Source organism: Macrobrachium nipponense, chromosome 42, assembly GCF_015104395.2.
Source record: "Macrobrachium nipponense isolate FS-2020 chromosome 42, ASM1510439v2, whole genome shotgun sequence".
Lineage (NCBI taxonomy): Eukaryota > Metazoa > Arthropoda > Malacostraca > Decapoda > Palaemonidae > Macrobrachium > Macrobrachium nipponense.
This window is the reverse complement of record NC_061103.1, coordinates 20863809-20884241: the sequence shown is the minus strand read 5'-3', so window position 1 is coordinate 20884241 and position 20433 is coordinate 20863809. Positions and strand designations below refer to the sequence as shown.

General features: G+C 38.1%; 1 protein-coding gene across 1 annotated transcript in view; it reads left to right on the top strand.

Moving 5' to 3' along the window:
- LOC135213012 (TWiK family of potassium channels protein 7-like) overlaps positions 1–17217 on the top strand; it is a 61546-nt gene extending 44329 nt beyond the window's left edge. Inside the window, 8 exon segments of the mRNA XM_064246790.1 lie at positions 293–443; positions 1263–1435; positions 2247–2255; positions 11119–11173; positions 11176–11306; positions 11786–11908; positions 13791–13904; positions 15263–17217. Of these exon segments, the coding sequence (XP_064102860.1) occupies positions 293–443; positions 1263–1435; positions 2247–2255; positions 11119–11173; positions 11176–11306; positions 11786–11908; positions 13791–13904; positions 15263–15487 (981 nt within the window). The 3' untranslated portion in view covers positions 15488–17217.
- Positions 17218–20433: the final 3216 nt, after the last annotated feature.

The window sequence follows — 20433 nt, the reverse complement described above, 5'->3', positions numbered from 1 at the left end:
TCCAGAAAGACGTACACCTCAGGAGAGGTGGAACATAGATCCTACCCATGTGAACTCTCTCGAGAGACTGAGAGTTTCCAGCCTTGTGACTGGCTTATCAACACCCAATCAGGAGCGTCGTAAGGGACTGGCATAGACATCAAATGCACGGATGATGTGAATCTACTATAGTACTCAGTCTCTATATGCGACCTCCTCTCAAACTGCTTTCAGAACTGACCTGTTTGCGCCCGAACGCTTTCCAAATTGCTTCCAGAAATTCATGCTAGTTCTCTTCTCTAAATGCTTCCAGAATCGAGTCTCCATCGCTCTGGAAACCTACGAGGAAGCTGTTGAGTCGGCCGTGGAAGCTGGAGTCTCGCCTCTCGATCCCAAGAAACCGCACTACCAGTGGAACTACATCGAGAGCGTCTTCTTCGCCTCCACTGTTATCACTACTATAGGTTGGTCCTGGAAGGAGGCTGCCGTTTCTTATTGACATTTCCCCCCATTCCGCCCCCCACCCACCCCTCTCTCTCTCTCCTCTCTCTCTCTCTCTCTCTCTCTCTCTCTCTCTCTCTCTCTCTCTCCTCAACTTTACTTTGATTTATATTTTGGAATGCGTTTTTATAAGTGTCCTCGCCAAGATCTATACACATTCTCTCTCTCTCTCTCGTCCCTCTCTCTCCATCCTCTCCTCTCTATCTCTCTCAGCATCATCGGCCTCTCCTCCTCTCTCTCCCTCTCTCTTTACTTTGATTTTTATTTTGGAATGCGTTTTTATAAGTGTACTCTCCAAGATCTATACACATTCTCTCTCTCTCTCTCTCTCTCTCTTCTCTCTCTCCTCTCTCTCTCTCTCTCTCGTTTTTTCTTCAACTTTTTTTCGATTTTATTTTGGAATGCGTTTTTATAAGCGTCCTCTGCAAGATCTATACACATTCTCTCTCTCTCTCTCTCTCTCTCTCTCTCTCTCTCTCTCTCTCTCTCTCTCTCTCTCTCTCGTAGGTTCCATATTTTCATAATGGCACTTATCTTTTTCAATAAGATTCACTAAAAGATGTCCAGATGAATTTGATTTTGAGCAGTTTTGGAAACTTCCTAGGTTGATCTAATTTCCTGAAATATTTCTTCCACTCTTGCTAAACATAGGGTAAATTAGGTCTGAGTTATTTAAACCAAAACAATTTACCTCTTTTCTCTGAAATTCTCATATATCTTTCCCCTAAACAATAACAACAGCCACATGCAATGAAATCCTAATTCCCTCCTCCATCGACCAGGATACGGCAACATGGCTCCAGTGACGTTCTGGGGTCGCTTCTTCTGCATCTTGTACGGCTTCGTAGGAATCCCGGTCACTCTGAGCGTCATTGCGGATCTGGGGAACTTGTTCGCAAACATCGTCTCCGCTCTCGGTCGGAAAATCAAGACGCTCTTCATGCAGTGTCGTCCTGCTACGGTGAGCGTCGTCCTAAGGACGTTACTCGTATTTTTTCGTTGTTGACGATTTATATAATCGAGTTTTCCTGCTATTTTACAGGATGTGCCGTGATTTCTTTTACTATAGTGGCTAAAAAGTCAAATTTATTAAGTATTTACGTCTTTTCATATTTGCCATAACAAAAAATTAAGGTGTTGATGTTTTTATAATGATCTAGCTGATATTTTGTTAAAATGATATTGCATTATACTTTAAAATCATGCTCAGTGAACTGTATCTTTTTTTGGCGAAGTTGCAAAATGTTTCGCCGTTCCAATTTAGCATCATTAGAAATGTGAAGAAGGTAAGAGTTGCCAGTTAGTCACTTTTCGAACGAAAATCACTGAAATCGGGTCACACGAGTTTTTGCATCCTGTACTTCGATTCATTTAAGCAGGAATACTGGCTTTGCTGGCGTATGGCGAAAACTTGATCAGCTATATTGTACAACAAAACATGATTTTAAGTTTGTTTCAAAAAAATTTTCTTTTATCTGATTGTCAGTATCAGAGCAATGTTTTCTTCTCATTTGAGTGTTAATAATAATATAATAATAATAATAAAATAATAATAATAATAATAATAATAATATTTTGTTAAAGATGATGGCAGCATCAGTGGAATTGATTTTATATATGGTCTTTTCAATTCTTCTTATTATTCTCTTCTCATCAGGGCTGATATTTGCTTATAGCTGGCCGATGTTCATATCTTGGTTAAAGAAATGTTCTCTAAAAAATACTAATTTATTGATATGATAACAAAAGTGGTTAACAAATCTTAGTGTAAGGGCGTAACGGAATTCCAACGTTTCCAACCGTATCATCGGTTCATTTTCAAGGAAAGGTGAGCGTGAACTGATTGGAATGGGGTCGTTTTCGGCGTATTTATTGTGTCCCAGGTGCTCCTGTCTGATGGGTGCTGCGTTTCATTGGCTGAACAGAGAATTAAGTCCCTGAGTCAAGCCGTCTTGCAGAGGTGGAAGCTCGCACTGCTCTTCGCGTGGGGACGCTGGAGACTGGGAGCATAGTATTGGGCAGGGGCACCTGATTGGTCCGTTCGATCGGCTCTATGGTGCCGGCGGGCAGCGCCCTACGTGCCACCGTCGGGAGGAGTGAAGTCTCTTGAGTGGTGTTAAGGCTGGGTCTCTCCTTCCCGATGTGTAGGGCCTCTAAGAGGCGGAGGCGACGGTGGTCTGCTGGCTTATCGATAATACCAATATTAGGAATAATGTCCTTCCGAGTTATCCTGGTATTGTCGACGTTTTTTGCATGATTATGGAAGGCGCCTTCCTGAGCGTGGCAGGATATCCTCTTGGAAAATCGCATCGTTGTCATACCAATGTAGGCGCCGGGGCATTCCCGGACAGGGCATTTGTATTGGTAGACAACGTTAGTTTTCTTGAGAGGGTCCTGCATCACAGGGGCTGGGTTGTTTTTCATAATCAGGCCACTGGTCTTCTTGCTTTTATAGTAAATGATCAATTTTACTTTTTTCCTTGAAAATTAACCGATGATACGGTTGGAAACGTTGGAATTCCGTTACGCCCTTACACTAAGATTTGTTAACCACTTTTGTTATCATATCAATAAATTAGTATTTTTTAGAGAACATTTCTTTAACCAAGATATGAACATCGGCCAGCTATTAGCAAATATCGGCCCTGATGAGAAGAGAATAATAAGAAGAATTGAAAAGACCATATATAAAATCAATTCCACTGATGCTGCCATCATCTTTAACAAAACATGTTTAAGAGAGGGTCTCCTACCTTCATATAATAATAATAATAATAATAATAATATCAGTAGGGTAAAAGACCCTATTTCAGCTCAACCTCAACACCAACCCCAATTCGGCTCACAGGCGATAAAACCCCATAAGCTTGCCTTTATCTTAACCTCGTGTACGTTGACCATTAACGACTCCTCGGGAAAACCACCAAATATTTCGCTCTAGTTCAGAAAAGAACCCCAAAATGGCTCATGAGGAACTCTAAGGATAGGAGAACCATGGTTTTGCTCGACCCCTTGAAAATACCCAACCCCATTTTGGCTCAAGATATACTCTATAGATGAAAAAAACCACCATTTCACAAATATGAATATGAGTAAAAAAATTCCAAGTCCCTTAAGCTAACCTAACTTGACCTAACCTAACCTAACCTAACTTAACTTAACCCATTCGCTTGACCCCTTGAAAATACCCAACACCATTTTGGCTCAAGATATACTCTATAGTAGGATAGGAAAATAATTTAGTAAAGAGGGGGAGTGATACGATAACGATAGGAATAAGGGAACAAACAATTTTCGTATGAGAATGAAAAAGAACTATTGAAGCTACTAATTCGTGTTGGCAAATTAAGAATGAATAAAAATCAGAGGAAATAGGTTTACTCTGGAGGAGTGAAAGGGAGGAGCACCCCCCACCCCCTACCCCTCAGGACCTTCAGAAGATAACGACCCTGAAAAAGAGAGAAAATAGAGGAAAGAGAGAGAGAGAGAGAGAGAGAGAGAGAGAGAGAGAGAGAGAGAGAGAGAGAGAGACTGTGTAAAATTCGAGAGGGAAAAATAATATAAGTACAGAGCTCCCAAGATTAAGTTACTCAGCCTTGGTAATAGGTACTGATACTTTCGCTTGTTCCAGTCTTAGTGGAAGAAAGACTAGGGAAGAGAAAGGTATGTTTTTATTATTACTATTATTATTATTATTATTATTATTATTATTATTATTATTATTATTATTATTATTATTATTATTATTATTATTATTATTATTATTATTTTGTTCTAAAGGGTCCACAATAATACAAAGTGTAAAAAGTCCGTGTATAATTTTTGAAGACTTTACAGAAAGCTTTCGAACCCTTCCCTGGGTTTATCTTCATTTTGGACTAAAGATGAACCCAGGGAAGGGTTCGAAAGCTTTCTGTAAAGTCTTCAAAATTATACACCGACTTTTTATTTACCAACACACATTTGGGTCGTTATTGTGGGACCGCCCTTTAGAACATTATCTATTACTTCATCGTGATAGAGAGTTTTTCCCATTTATTATTATTATTATTATTATTCTGAGAGAAAGTTAGATATCTTTACTCGAAAATAATTGATGGCTGCCTCGAGGTTTACCATCGGGGGGCAGGGCGTATCAGAGAAGAAGGCGATTCAAGATTCTATACAAAAAACGAGATTATTTCATATGAGGGAAAAGTAAGTTGCTTTTTTGGGCCTTTGTGCCTCGACAAGATTATTGCTGGGGCATTTTTTGGCTCTTTCCTAGATAGTGACCCACCCCACCCCCCACAAATTTTAACCTGGTATGCATCCACCTTTGCGGCGTACTCACTACAATCCCGTCGGGGATTAGCGTAAAAAAAATAAACAAAAGACTGCAAATATCATAAAGATAATAACCCCCAAAAATATTAGTCTTATATAACGACCCCCTAAAGCTATGGGGTTACTATCAAGGATATATTCAAATTAATTTATGCCTCTAACACCAGCTTTTATATCTGTTTCCTCGCTGATCTGCGTGTGTGTATAGCACAAAGTCTTTCAACTATTTCATTTGGTTTGATGGTTCGGATATCTTAAATATTCTTCTTGCATTCGGATTTCAGGCTTTGCAGATACAAGCATATAAAAAAAAGTGTGAAAAATTCGAAAAGTTAAGTGCTCGTGCATCTCTGTCTCTCTATGTCTCTCCAAAATGGAATTATATACCCTAAGGCTATCAGAGAGCCATTCCGACAGCAGCTAGGCTGTATCTGGCTTTATAATGCAAGCTCTGGAGAAATGCATCTGGAGTAAATACAGTTTATCAAGCAGGGAGGGGAATTTCCTCATCGGCGCCGAAGCAAAAAATTCCTCCAAGTTGGAGATGCTACATTGTACGTCTGTCTGGTGGCCAGAAGACTTACCTTGTAATGATTTTATGCTGTATATATATCCGGCCACCAGACAGACGTACAATTTAGCATCTCCAACTCATGTGGGTTAGGTTAGTTTAGGATAAGGGACTTAGAATTTTTTCCGTCATATTCATATTTATGTGAAATTGCGGTTTTTCGTCCGTAGAGTATATCTTGAGCCAAAATGGGGTTGGGTATTTCACATAGGTTAGGTTAGGTTAGGTTAGGTTAATGGACTTAGAATTTTTTTCCCTTATATTCATATTTGTGTGAAATGGTTTTTTTTTTCATCTGTAAAGTATATCTTGAGCCAATAGGTTGGGTTAGGTTAGATTAGGTTAGGTTAAGGTACTTGGATTTTTACACTCAGTGGTTAGGTTAGGTTAGGTTAGGTTGGGTTAGGTTAGGTTAGGTTAAGGGACTTGGAATTTTTACACTCAGTGGTTAGGTTAGGTTAGGTTAGGTTAAGGGACTTACAATTTTTCAATCGGTGGGTTAGGTTAGGTTAAGGGACTTTTAAATTTTTCACTCATATTCATATTTATGAGAAATGGTGGTTTTTTTCATCCATAGAGTATATCTTGAGCCAAAATGGGTTTGGGTATTTTCAAGGGGTCAAGTGAATGGGTTAGGTTAGGTTAGGTTAGGTTAAGGAAGTTAGAATTTTTTCACTCAGTGGGTTAGGTTAGGTTAGGTTAAGGGACTTATAATTTTTTCAATCAGTGGGTTAGGTTAGGTTAAGGGACTTAAAATTTTTTCACTCATATTCATATTTATGTGAAATGGTGGTTTTTTCATCCGTAGAGTATATCTTGAGCCAAAATGGGGTTGGGTATTTTCAAGGGGTCGAGCTAATGGGTTGGATTAGGTTAGGTTAGGTTAAGGGACTTGGAATTTTTTCACTCATATTCATATTTATGTGAAATGGTGGTCTTTTCATCCGTAGAGTATACCTTGAGCCAAAATGGGGTTGGGTATTTTCAAGGGGTCGAGCAAAACCATAGTTCTCCTATCCTAAGAGTTCCTCATGGGCCATTTTGGGGTTCTTTTCTAAACTAAAGTGAAATATTTGGTGGTTTTCCTGTGGAGTCGTTAATGGTCAATGTACGCGAGGTTAAGATAAAGGCGACCTATGTTGTTTATCGCCTATGAGCCGAATTAGGGTTGGGTGTTGAGGTTGAGCCAAAATGGGGTCTTTTACCCCACTAATGTCGCACCGAATCTGCAGAATACAGTGGCTTATAGTAGTTTTTGTCGTTTTAGATAAAAATTCTTTTATGCTAGCGTGTGCTCTCGTTTCTAAAGCAGCCCACAGTTCTTGGTGGCCATTGATTATTCCATTTCCCATGAGTTTATAGCGTTCCTGGATGAGTTATCTTATTCAAGAATGTGGAAAGACCACATCCTGGATCTACTACATCCCCCCCGTGCACGCCCTCAGATCCTTACCAGAAAACTGCACAAAAAAAAAGGCCTCTCTCGTCACCCACAGAGGCTACATACAAAGACAGGGATAGCGTAGGAATGGGCTTCCTGTACGGCGTTCTTTTCACTAATTTTTGTATGGGTATAATAAAGTTTATCCACGAGCACCTGAACCTGATTCCTACGCCGGGTATACTAACGACGCCTCCGCCAGTATACCTGGCGATGTGGCCGAGGAATACATTCTCCTCAATACTTTTTAAAGAATTATGGAGAGAAAACTCCATTGTCTCCGAGTCCTTGTCGCTCAGACGAAGGTAAAGTCGACGACTGAGGTGCCCACAGGAACAGCGGACCTCATTCTCAAGGGCGCTGTTAGGATGCCCTACAAGGCTACCCACGACAGTATTCAAACTATAGAGACCTTACAGACCTTACAGCTCGTTCGGGTTTCCCCAGGTCCCTCAGTGTGAGGCACCTCTAATGTCTACCAGAGAATTGCTAATGCATCTTTCGGTATATTTTGCATTCAGTTCCCAATCTTGGATGGTCTGGGATGCAGAGAGAGAGAGAGAGGAGAAAGAAGAGAGAGAGAGAGAGAGAGAGAGAGAGAGAGAGAGAGAGAGACTCATTCAGGCTATCGATTTTATTAACAACACACCTAACAGCGGGTGCTTCTGCATTCTGGGGACATTGCACAATTTACCTCTTAGACCTTCCTGCCCATTGAAACTGGGTGAGAGGTGGCTCCCAGAACACCGATGTCTTACAGACTCCCTTAAGACGGTCATCGAGGTTGCCAGCGGTGCTAACTGCACATCATTGCGTTTTAATAATAATAATAATAATAATAATAATAATAATAATAATAATAATAATAATATAGGAAGTACGTACTAGATCCTCTCTTAAGTATGTCCTGTTAAAAAGGACGGCTGCATCGTGCGAATTAATCTTACATTGAGTCTTCTCAGTTTTTCTTAGGACTTGCTTCTCTTCCACGCTGAACAACTAGCCAGTTTTCATGTTTTAGTAAAAGATAATTCTACAAAGCGTTTATACGGCAGTTTTGTTGTCGAGAAATGGGAGGGTATTGAAATATGGCAGAGTACATCCGTAGACTTGCTAGCAGACCTTCTCTGAGTTTCTCTAGAGCGAGTCCTGTGTAAGCGCTGTTTGGTTAGTATATTTCACTTTGCCAGAATATGAACGTTAGCCCGTTGTTGACAAATATTAACGTGGAAGAGAAGCGAGTCATGAGAGAAAGTGAGAAGACGCATGTAAGATTTAATCATCACGATGCAGCCGTCCTTTTTTATAATAATAACAATGATCATGATAATAGTAAACTTGTAACTTGAGGACCATTTAAGTCTCCAAAGGGAATTTTAAAACATGTAGATGATTCCTCTCTCTCTCTCTCTCTCTCTCTCTCTCTCTCTCTCTCTCTCTCTCTCTCTCGCTTTTTCCTTTTAAAGTTTTTCAAGTCCGTATAACGAACAATGAGAAAAGGACTATTCAGTCACCAGATCAAGGGTTTCAATTCAACATCCAATACTAATCTTCGATGAAGCATGGAATAAATGCAACAGTAGCAACTGCAAGGAAAATAAGAACAGAAACCATCCAAGTAAAGATGGAGATAAAGTCTGAACAAACTACAAAGTTGGAATGGACAGTACACCACGGTAACAAGTAAACTTTTTTTTTACGCGAGACTCGAACGCCATTTCAAAGACTCCCTCTAGTTGTCCCGCTTTCTGACGAAGGAGCTCCAGGCTCCAAGCTCCAGACATTCGGTGGCGTTTATGGCCTCCTTTCGCACCGAAGCCAGTCGAGCGTTGTCGTGTCCCATCCTTGTTTGCTGAAATTGTTTTTCCTGAACAGATGGGAGAGAAGCAGCCTACGAATCCCTTAGGTTGGGAATGAGATGAGCCGTAGGGACGGTCCCATAGCAAGTAGACGTATGTGAAGAGTTGAGTTTGGAAGATGAGAGAGAATTGCGTTTCATTGGTCTGTCTGTTGTTTGTTTACGGCCTAGTTCTGTCAGAACGTATAAAATATCGTATTGTAATGTCCTAACTCTTTCACTCTCACGTACGACTGAGATGGGGCATAAGAGACCTCCATTTATCGAGGAAAAAAACCCACTTTACTTTTAATATCAAGAAAAGTAACGTATCGATAATATCGTATTTTTAATGTCCTAACTCTTTCATGCTCACGTACGACTGAGATAGGGGATAAGAGAGCTCCATTTATCGAAAAAAAATCCTCTTTACTATAATAAAAAGAAAAATAACGTATAAAATATTGTATTTTAATGTCCTAAGTCTCTCGTGTTCACGTACGAGAAAGGGCATAAGAGAGCTACATTCATTGAAGAAAATCCACTACTATTAATATCAAGAAAAATATGTATAAAATATTGTATTTTTATGTCCTAACTCTTTCATGTTCACGTACGACTGAGATAGGGCATAAGAGAGCTCCATTTATCGAGAAAAAAATCCACTTTACTTTTAATAACAAGAAAAATAACGTATCGTGTCTTTATATGGAACTATGCGAACAACAAAAATCTGTCATTTTCATACGTTTAGCGCCACCATTGAAAATGCAGAAACTATATTGCACGTTTACCCTGTCTGTCTGAACATCGATAATAGGATATCATTAGATAATTTAAAAGGATACATAGTTTTGTTAATTCAATAAAAGGACCATCAACTTTTGGTTCATTTTAGTCAGCAAACCGTTTTTTTATGCGGGTAGTGCCGTCAGTGCACCTCATGCGGTGCACTGTAGGCATTACTTAATGTTCTTTGCAGCGTGCCCTCGGCCCCTAACTGCAACCCCTTTCGTTTCTTTTACTGTACCTCCTTTCATATTCTCTTTCTTGCATCTGACTTTCCACCCTCCTAACAATTGCTTCATAGTGAAACTGCTTTGAGGTTTTCTTCCTGTTACACCTGTCAGCCCTTTTTATGTCAGTTTCCGTTTCAGCGCTGAATGGCCTCATAGGTCCTAGTGCTTGGCCTTTGGTCTAAATTCCATATATTCATTATGCAATAGAGTGCGTAAATTAAACCCCCATAATTCAGCAGACATTGTTTAAAGGGTGATTTTTCTTTTAAAGGTTCGTTTGGTTTTATACTTTTTGATTCCTCCTCCTTACCATTTCTAGCGAAGTTGATGAAGTCTTATTTTCACCTTCGTATTATATATATATATATATATATATATATATATATATATATATATATATATATATATATATATTGTGTGTGTGTGTGTGTGTGTGTGTGTGTGTGTGTGTGTGTATGTGTATGTGTTATATATATATATATATATATATATATATATATATATATATATATATATATATATATATATATATATATATATATATATATATGTGTGTGTGTGTGTGTGTGTATATATATATATATGTGTGTGGATGCATTAATGACTATCTCAATTAAATTGAATTGAATTAAATATAAGTAGAATTTAGGTCAAAGGCCTAGCACTGGGACCTATGAGGTCATTCTGCGCTGAACCGGTAATTGACAGTATAAGGTTTGAAAGGCGTAACAGGAGGAAAACCTTTCAGTTGCACTATGAACTAGTTGTTAGGAGAGGGTGGAAAGTAAGGTGGAAGAAACAGAATATGGAAGGAGGTACAGTAAAAGTGACGGAAGTGGTTGCAGCTAGAGGCCGAAGGTTCGCTTTTAAGAACCTTAAATAAATGCCTGCAGTGTACCGCATGAGGTGCACTGACGGCGGCACCATTCCCTACGGGGGCGAATATCTCAAGAACAGAGCAGCATTTTATAGAACTTGCAGTTATAAAGTGACATATTATTAGTTGCCACGTAAACCATCTTAAGCTCGGAGGTCATTTCTCCTGAAATCTCATCTAATCGAGGTCTGTATATTGTCAAGAATGATCAAGATCAGTTGACCCGTCTTTGAGATGGCTCTTTTTAAGAGGTGTCAGTGCTTGATAAACCTTGACTGAGGTATGCTCCATGTTGGTTGGTTTTGTATAAAGACAAATTTAACTCCCTTTGAATATTTGTTCTGTGTTTAGAAATTTTGGTTGAGAAAAGAGATGCAGAACCAGTTTCTCTTGATAACGAGATTAGCCCCTTCAAGAACGTCCATCGTTCCTGAAAAACAGTCGAAGGTGCTCACGTGGTATCAGACATCCTCTTCGCGTTAGCTACTTACCATAACAGTCTTTCAAATATAGCCTGCACCGCCTTTCAATCTTTGTTCAAAGGAAGCTCTTAAACCTGACCGGCAGATGAAGTCTCCTGGAGAACAGCAATTCCGCGGACTCATAGTCCTGGGCGCAGTTGTGTGTTGCTGGTTTACATGGCCATAGGTGGCGTCATTTTCATCTTGTGGGAGGATTGGACTTTCTTCGAAGCCTTTTACTTCTGCTTCATCACCATGACGACCATAGGCCTAGGTGACCTCGTGCCAGGTAAAATATTTCATTAATCGATGAGTACTCCGTGTAAAAATGACGTGGTTATTAATTGTTTTTGAATCAATAAATCCCTTGTTATATTCGGGACTTGGCTATGGTCGATTCACATCACCCGTGCAGCTGATGTCTAGGCCGGTTCCTTACGACGCTCTTGATTGGCAGTTGATGAGCCAATCAAAGGGCTGGAAACTCTCAGTCTCTCGAGAGAGTTCACATAGACAGGATGTATGTTCCACCTCTCCTGAGGAATACGTCTTTCAAAAGTATCCCTCAGGAAAGGTGGAACACACATCCTGCCTATGTGAATTCTCGATAGAGACTTGAGTTTCCAGCCCTGTGATTGGCTTACCAACAGCCAATCAGGAGAGTCGTAAGGGACGGGCCTAGACATCAGATGCACGGTTGATGTGAGTCTACTATAGTAAAGTTCGTGAGGCTATACCTGTGTCTTTGGCGTTTTACCTGACAAAAAAATAACAATCAATTTAACGTTATTTGTGCTAGGTTTAAGATACTGTACATCCTCATAGGCCTAGCATTGACCTCCACTATCATTGAACTTGTGAGGAGGCAATACGCTGAAAGTTGGCAACACATGAAGGTAAGTCAGCTCAAAATTCGTAGATCTCTCTCTCTCTCTCTCTCTCTCTCTCTCTCTCTCTCTCTCTCTCTCTCTCTCTGCACAAATGCCCACATCTAAAGTTGCCTTTTTTATCCAAGTAGGTCTAGGTCTTCTAAGCCTTCTGGTACCCACAATGGCCCGGCTAACACTATCACTTGCAGTTCTAAGAACCCGAGGATAGTGCGAAGGACACGTCAAAGCTATCTCCATCTTCCTATCATCATTATCTCGTTTGCAAATGGCACATCTGTAATTTCTAACTATCCTGTCATTATTCTTCTTAAGGCTTCATTCTGAAATCAACAACACCTTTTAGACATCGTTTCATTGTCATTCCACGATGGCATGACTAATATAATCGTATTTCCATAAGCAGTTCCACAGTCTGTTTGATTTCCATATCTCATTCAGCCTGCCCATTGCTTCATTGGTTTTTTTTTAATTCTAGTCTTTCACTGGATCCATCTCCAAGATTTCAAAGATTTCATCTTATATTTTAGCTGTCTAATGGTCTGCATCTCTTCGTGCAAACTCTATAGTTTTTGCCTTGTTTTTCTTATATTTATCTTGAGTACAATTTCTCTAGATATGTGATGCATTCTTGCAAACAAGCTTTGTCAGTCTCGCGTTTTTTCCTGATAAACTTGCATTGTCTGCGCTTTGTAAATTCCGTCAGTTTTCTGTCGTTACTCCAATCTGAACCTTATCCATCTCCGACCATTTCCTTTAAAAAAATCTATTTGAATTACAAACAACAAAGGTGGCATAAGATTACCCTGTAGCATCTAATTTTTTTTTACTGCAAATTCGCTCGAGAAGACTTTACTGTGACGCAAGACTTTCCATAATATTGGTCTTTGGATGCTGTCACGTGCCTTCACGTAATCAACAAAAGCTATCAGAAGTGGCCTTTTAGATTCCAAACCGTGCTGCGCTATATATCTCAACACAACTATTTGATCTGTTTGATTTCTGCCTTTCCTAACAGCAACTATAACTGATTCACTTAAGGTAGATTCTTGGGTGAGCCCTATCCCTACGAGACATTTGTTTGGCGGGCGCTGATTAGCAGGGAGCTGCCTACCTCCCGGTGCCAGCCAATCAGCGGCCGCCAAACAAACGTCTCGTAAGCATACGGCTCATCCTAGAATCTACCAAGTGAACCAGCTATAGTTAATCCGTAAGCATTTCATCAATTCTTTCCACCATCCAAGCAGTGTAAGGGCAGTGCTTCTTCAGTTTTCACATTCAATCAGCGTCTCCTTTCTTTGGTACCTTCGCTGACTTTCATTTTCCTATCATCGGTCTATGTGTCCTTATTCTATATTCTACAAAACGGTCTAGCTTCTATACGAGGTGTCACTCAGTTTCAGATAAAATCATCTTTGCTGTGATGCCATCATACCCCGGTAGAGTTCATCTTCTAAGCTCCTATATCCGTGAATCCGCTTCAAAAACCATGAATTCATTTATTTGTTATTGCAGGTGTTCTTCAGCTTAATTTTATAGCTCAGATTTGGTTCCAATAATATGAGAATATTGTCGATAAGAAGATTAATTTTCTAAGTGTGTGACGTTCCTTCATCATCATTAAAATTACATAAAGATCAGGGATTAAACTAACTTATAACCAGATCAGTTATTACTATATAATTCGAATTTCTAAAAATCAAGGCATAACAAATTTGGACCATTCTATGAAGATGTACACACTACCTGTGGCTGAGATCTTCATAAACAACTTTAGATATTAATTTTTTATCGTATTCTTAGAGAAAGAATGTGTGTGTGTAAGAAATAGAGAGAGGTATACGCATATACAAAACACATTTTTATACTATATTTCCATTTTTATCAACAGGAACTGAGTGGTAGACTTGGAGAATTGTCAGGACCACTGGCAGATCACCTGAGGCGCATCGGCGAGCAGGCTGGCGATCTCAATATTGACGTCCACCTTATGAAGGATTTAAGAGTAAGTCATGCTGAATAAAGGCAAAGAAAAATGCGCTCTGTTAAAAGTGAACTTTGTTCTGTGGGATTAAAAGAAAAAACTTAAAAGTATAATATGAACAAATAATCCAACTTTAGACGAAGGTACATCCCAGGGATCTGAATTAGTTCCAGAAAGAAAACTGCTACGCATCGTAGCGTATTCTATTGAAGGTTCTGACCAAACTTTTCTCGCGACAAATTTCGTGACCGCAAAATGACGATTGTTTCTAGACTCTTACAGAGTTCAGCCAGAGAATTTTGTCAGGATCAGGACCCACTGAATCAGGACCCAGAAATCTGAGGAAGGTGAAGTAAAATATGTTGGACAGGTAGCGGGGAAGAGTCCCAAGGAAACGAATCATAAGTAAAAGGCAGTATGCAGTGCAGTAGCCTTTAGTACGCCTATGCCTTATATCGCCACGTTGAGATGAAGAACTTTGAAAGATTTTCCGTGATTTTAAGGAAGTATTCATAAGCTAATACAAGAAAAAGGTATATTTATTCTAATTATTACCTAAGTAACCGAGAGACATAACTTTTGTGAGCAACATTAAAACGCAACTTAGGTGGAAAGCATGAATTATCAAAATGCAGAATCAATAGCGTTGTGCGTTGTGCTTTGTGCATTAATTAGAATTAACTTCTTGCATGACTATAATTACTGAACGTGGATTTGTATCCTAATTTTCTCGGGCGCTTGCTTGCTCGTTGTCACGCAACTCGTGGCTTAGCTTATGTAAAGACTGAAAAACAATTGGCAAATAACTTGAAAATTATAAGTTTTTTGATGAATTGTTAGCTGTAAGGTTTGCTAGCGGGGCAGAACTGGTTTAAAGCGGTCCCTTTTGTTCAAACTTTACCAGATTGTACCTATACACAGAACTAAATATATCTAAGGCGTCTAGAATACATTGGGTATTGTAGTAACAGGAACAGGTCAAGATTTCCATGAAATAAATACAAGATATTTCATAAAATGGCTGATAATGTTTTAGTTTCATCTGCTGTAAGTACCATATTTTTTTCGTTCACTATTAATGTTAGGTACAAATTAAAATAAATTTACCTAATGTGACAATCATAAACCTTTCGTCATATTATAGGATCAAAGTCAAAATCTCTCTCTCTCTCTCTCTCTCTCTCTCTCTCTCTCTCTCTCTCTCTCTCTCAAAAGAACTTGTACTGCATATATTTATGGACAGTTTTATTTCTTTATCATATGAGTTTTGGATGGCGGTTGTCCTTTCCATCGTATTCAAAGGATAGAAAAAGTATTAATATTCTCGAGTAGTACACCTCAATTTCAATAACCAAGGTCCCCTAAATACTTTGTTGCAGGAGCTGAGGAGTGCCATTCAGCTGAGCAAGTTGGAAAGCCTCACGAGACTGGACCCAAAACTCAAGAACGACGCGAGGATAGCGGAGTTACTAAGAGAACACTTGAATTCCACCAATGAGAACGGAGATTCTGCATTCCTTGACATCTTGGATACGGAGCCACTACGCCCTGAGCCTAAGAAAAGAAAAGTTATACAAGTGGTGATCTATGAAAGTTCCGTTTAGCTCAGCCTTTTATCAAAATATAAAATAGCTTTTTTTACGGTTGAGTCTCGTGTTCGAGAACGGCACATAAGCCACAGATATTAAATGACATTTGTAAAGATATTTACAAAACTTTATATTTATTGCCTGCCATCTCAATTCTTTATTTCGAATGTTTATTGAACTAGCATTAATTCTACTAGTATTTGTATGATGCAATGTAAGACCAAGTGAATGTCCTCATATAAATTCTGCAGTGCCATTTTCTGAATGCAGTAGCGCAATTTCTCTCACACAAAAGTGACCAGAGTTGAGTTAATCAGTTAATCCCCCGGGTGAGTGAAATCTGCTCCTGACAAAATCACAAGAAAGACTAGCCTACCTTGTCCTTGGAAGCAAGTACGATTTAGAAAATAGATACAGCAATGCAACTAAGTAGTAAAATTTTCTTGGGCGAGGGGAAACAGAGGGAGAAGGTCCAAAATAAGAGAGCAATGATTCTAATGAGGACTAAGTGGTTAGAACTTGAGCAACTGATTATGCAACTATATCACAGATATGATGATGGATGTCGCAGTTGGTTCCTATTTGAAGTTTCAAGGCGAGTGTAGTACCAAGCTACCAACCGCGTGTCATAGTGGGACCTTTCTTGCTTTGGTAACCACTGCAGCCTTCGTAATCTAACAATAGTTAAGATGTGGTAAAAAATTTGAGACTTCACATAATGCCGGATTTCTTCTCATTTGTTTCCATCCACATGACCAACATGGTACTGTAGTGTTGAGAAAAATTTCCTTCTGGTTGCAATTTTTCGGTTTCGTGGAAGTTAAATATAATTTCAGGAGCCTTTTAGGTAAGTACTATACCTGGTTTTCAGACACATGGGTTGTAAACTGTTTTGGAAATGGTATATTAAAATAGTTATTTTTCACGATTCTTGCACAATCAAGGGCCTAGAATTGTGGCAGAAAAGCCTATTGGTAGGTTAATCATTATTGTGTAGGCCAGCCTACCTAGGTATAGGCTATCCAACTGAATTACGAAACTGTTAAGATGATGTATTGTACATTACAGATGTTGGTGCTGTCCAGATACTGTGGCAGTATCATTCCACATCATTGCTTGTAAGAATGACTAAATGTGAAACAAATCCTTTTTGCATATGCTTAATGAAGCAGTGTTATGTTACAATTACTTTTAGTAATATAATAAATATGGCAAAATGTTAAAAATAGCAGTATTAACTATATTAGTCTGTTCCTTTTACCCAACTTAGTTTTGCCTTAGCCTATTTGTAGTAGTGTATGATTTAGATCCATGTTCCAGACTTTTCCTGAATTTGAAAAGTTACCATATGCTCCAAGTTTGGGAGAATGTTTCCTAGTAAGTTATGTTATTAACCTTATGTTCAATAAAACGTAACTTCTAATAGTAGGGTCGTAACAGACCAATAGTTAATTTTTGTTTTCAATTTATGGGGGTTATTAGATAATTACGAACGAATTGTAACTATTTATGAAGTCTTTTATTTATTTTTATTATATTTATCCATTTTCTTATTGGCGTTGCATTCATAGAAAACTTCTTGTTTTTTGTTTACTAAGTGGAAGTTCAAAGTGGGAAAGTTACATCAATCTTTCCAACGAAATTTCATCTAACGGTAAGTCTTTCTGTCATAATCATTATTTAAATTTAAGGCAATTCTAAGCCGTCATTCCGCGGTAAAGTAGACTATGACAGTTGACGTTTTCCTACGTTATTTTACTTACTGAACAAGAATTTAAAGTAATATTTATTTGGACGATTGTAATTAACCCCCAGGAGCCAGTACTAAACACGGCGAAATACATTGGACACCCCAATCCCTAGTGGGTGTCGTATTTGCGGTTACGTTTCCTTCAGGGTAATTCTAGAGAATAGTTCCGCACGGACTGCAAGGAAGGTAACCGCGGATACGAAATCCACTAGGGATTGGGACGTCCAATGTATTTCGCAGGGTTTAGTACTGGCCCCTGGGAGTTAATTACTGTCGTCCGAATAAATATTACTTTAAATTCTTGTTCAGTAAGTAAAATAACGTAGGAAAACGTCAACTGCATAGTCTACTTTACCGCGGAATGACGCCTAGATTAACTGTTGTGATTACCACGTAACACGCCATTCATGCAGTATTATTGGTGCCGTTTGGTATTTGTTTACATTAGCATGCAGCAGTTTAACAGAGTTTAATATATTTTACACATTGTTACCCGGTAAATATTTTATCATTAAGCTACGTTCCTACCTCACAGATGTGAAGAAATTGTTTACATAGCTATAAGTTGCCATATTTGTTACATTGAATTTTTCATATATTCTATAGCCATTACCCTATAACCTTTTGTTCCATCTGAGTGTTTTTTTTTTTTTTTTTTTTAGGTATGACAACAGTTACCAGTGATGAATACACCTTTAAACATTTGTTATTCTAGTAGCCTAGTCATATATTAATATAATGCTTTACTAGGTAGTATTACTAAAGTACAGTTTTTAGGATCTTTTAATTTGTCACATTTTATTTTTCATCTCTTGTTACACTCCTAGTAAAAGAGTTTGCTATAGCAATTTGCTCCAGTCTAGAAGTGGATTGTTTTATTGTTACATTTGATTATTTTATTATTGGTATATTTGTGTCTTTTGAACAATTTTGGCATTATTTTCCTAAATGTGCAGTTTCTTCAGTTGGGAATGATCAACCAAATTCAAAGCTAGATTTTAAGGGGGAAAAAAATCAGTATCTCTCAAAACATGAAATTATGCCAGAAAACTCTCCATTCAGCACTGTTACCCATTCCATTATGAAAATGCACCCCACCCCAATGTGGGCATACACATCTAGTTTAATTATTTGTGGTATACCTAAGCCTATGTAATGGTGTGACATGATTTTAGGAGATTTAGAGGCAACAGCTAAAAGATGTTATTCAGATTTTCTTACGATTGAACCATCTCAAGACATTAGTTGTGTGATTGATAACTGTGACTTGAAGGAAGGTAATGTGTTTTCTTTTGTGTATGAAGGATATTATGATCAAAAACTGAATCCCAGAAACTCTGAAAGAGTCTAGACGCAACCAGACACCGTGGACCAAAGATTTGCATACTATATATTTCAGAATTTTGAAAAAAATAATTTATCTGATGGTTGTCAATATTGTGTGGGCTAAGGAAATGTTGGTAACACTGCTAGTACTCCTAAACAGACTGACAAGTGGTGTAGGGGGTGTGGGAGGCTAGGAAAAGTTTCAAGGTGAAAGGGGTTAGAAAGCTGGCCACCATGGGAGGGGAGTGGAAATAAGAGTGTTTACAGAAGATTCACCCAGAAAGCATTGTTTTGGAAGGTGGGTGACTGATGAAGGAGTTTCCCCTGCTGAGAATGGGGTGGGAATGCAGTGTGGGATGGGTGGAGATAGGTAGGCAGCCATTTCTTTTTGTTAGAACTTTGTTTCATGTTTTTTATATTTATGCTTTTTTTCACATTTTATAGAAAAATATTACTGTACTATAACTTGTGATTAAATAATCAAGCATAATGCGAAAAGAAAAGAGAGAGAGAGAGAGAGAGAGAGAGACAGAGACAGAGACAAGATGAATGATGCCGCATATGTTAAAGGGTATAACATTCAGACACCTTCCCCTTTCTTATTTTTATTTGATGGTATTCTTATTTTATTTTTCATTGTATTGTCTCATTATATGTTTTGTCATAATGCTCTCTGCATGAAAGACAAAAACGCAATAAAATTCCCCTTGTGTGTGTGTGTGTGTGTGTGTGTGGATGGATGACACATACACACACCCCTATGGTTATAGATATATAGCTCAATGTGTTGCCAGCGTCTATGACAATATTCATGAGGAAATTTGCATTATAAATCTTTTTCATTAATATTTACCATAAATGTGAGCATTAATATTGAAGATGAAATATAATATCAACAGTGCTGCAGTATTCTTTAATGTACTGTTGTGGTTCATGTCAGTCTAAAAACAAAAAAAAAGCTAAATGGTTTTGTCGACATTGATGAAATGCCACATGCAGACGTAAACACGCATGCACACACACACAGGAGTACAAGTAAACCTTCCATAATATTATGAGGTGAAGTCAGGAATTAATTCATTTCAATAAAACGGAAAATGATCGTGAATAAAAAAAAGCAAATTTATCAAATTAAAAGTAAAACAAATGAAACAAAATACAATATAGCTACAACTGATAAGACATTAACTATATGATATGAAAATACATTCATGGTGATAAAAGTATGGTATGCTGTGGGTAAACACAGGTAGGCTACCTACCTACCAAACAGTGTCATTTATGAGAGAGAGAAAAAGGGAGGGGTTGATTTTTTCATGTTTTATTTATATACTGTATATTTTGTTACAGATATTGTAAAATAAGATAGCTAATTACCATCTGCAGAAATTTTTTAGTTTGAAGTGTGATTATTGCTTATAAGCAAATTATTGAGGGCCTGCTTATATAGTTTTGCAGTTTTGACAAGGTAAGGGGAGTAAGGGTACAGAGTTGCTGTTTTACACCTGTAGAAGTTTTTACTTAAACTTATCTGAATTTTGCCCATATCCCACAGGGCCTTGGCTCTATTAAAATGGATAATTGAGAAATTATATATATATATATATATATATATATATATATATTTATATATTGTATATGTATATGTATATGTATATATTATACAGTGAATCCCCGTATTCGCAGACTCTGGATTTGCAAATTCAAGTATTCATGGATTTCTCTGGAACATATACGTACCCCCATTATTCACAGAAAAATTTGCCTATTCCTGTTTTTTTTATGAATTTCATAATAAAATGCACTTTTTCGTGTTAACTATTTAAAAAAATTTTTAAAAAAACAGGTATAAACCTTTACAGTGCCATTTTCTTGAGTTTTACCT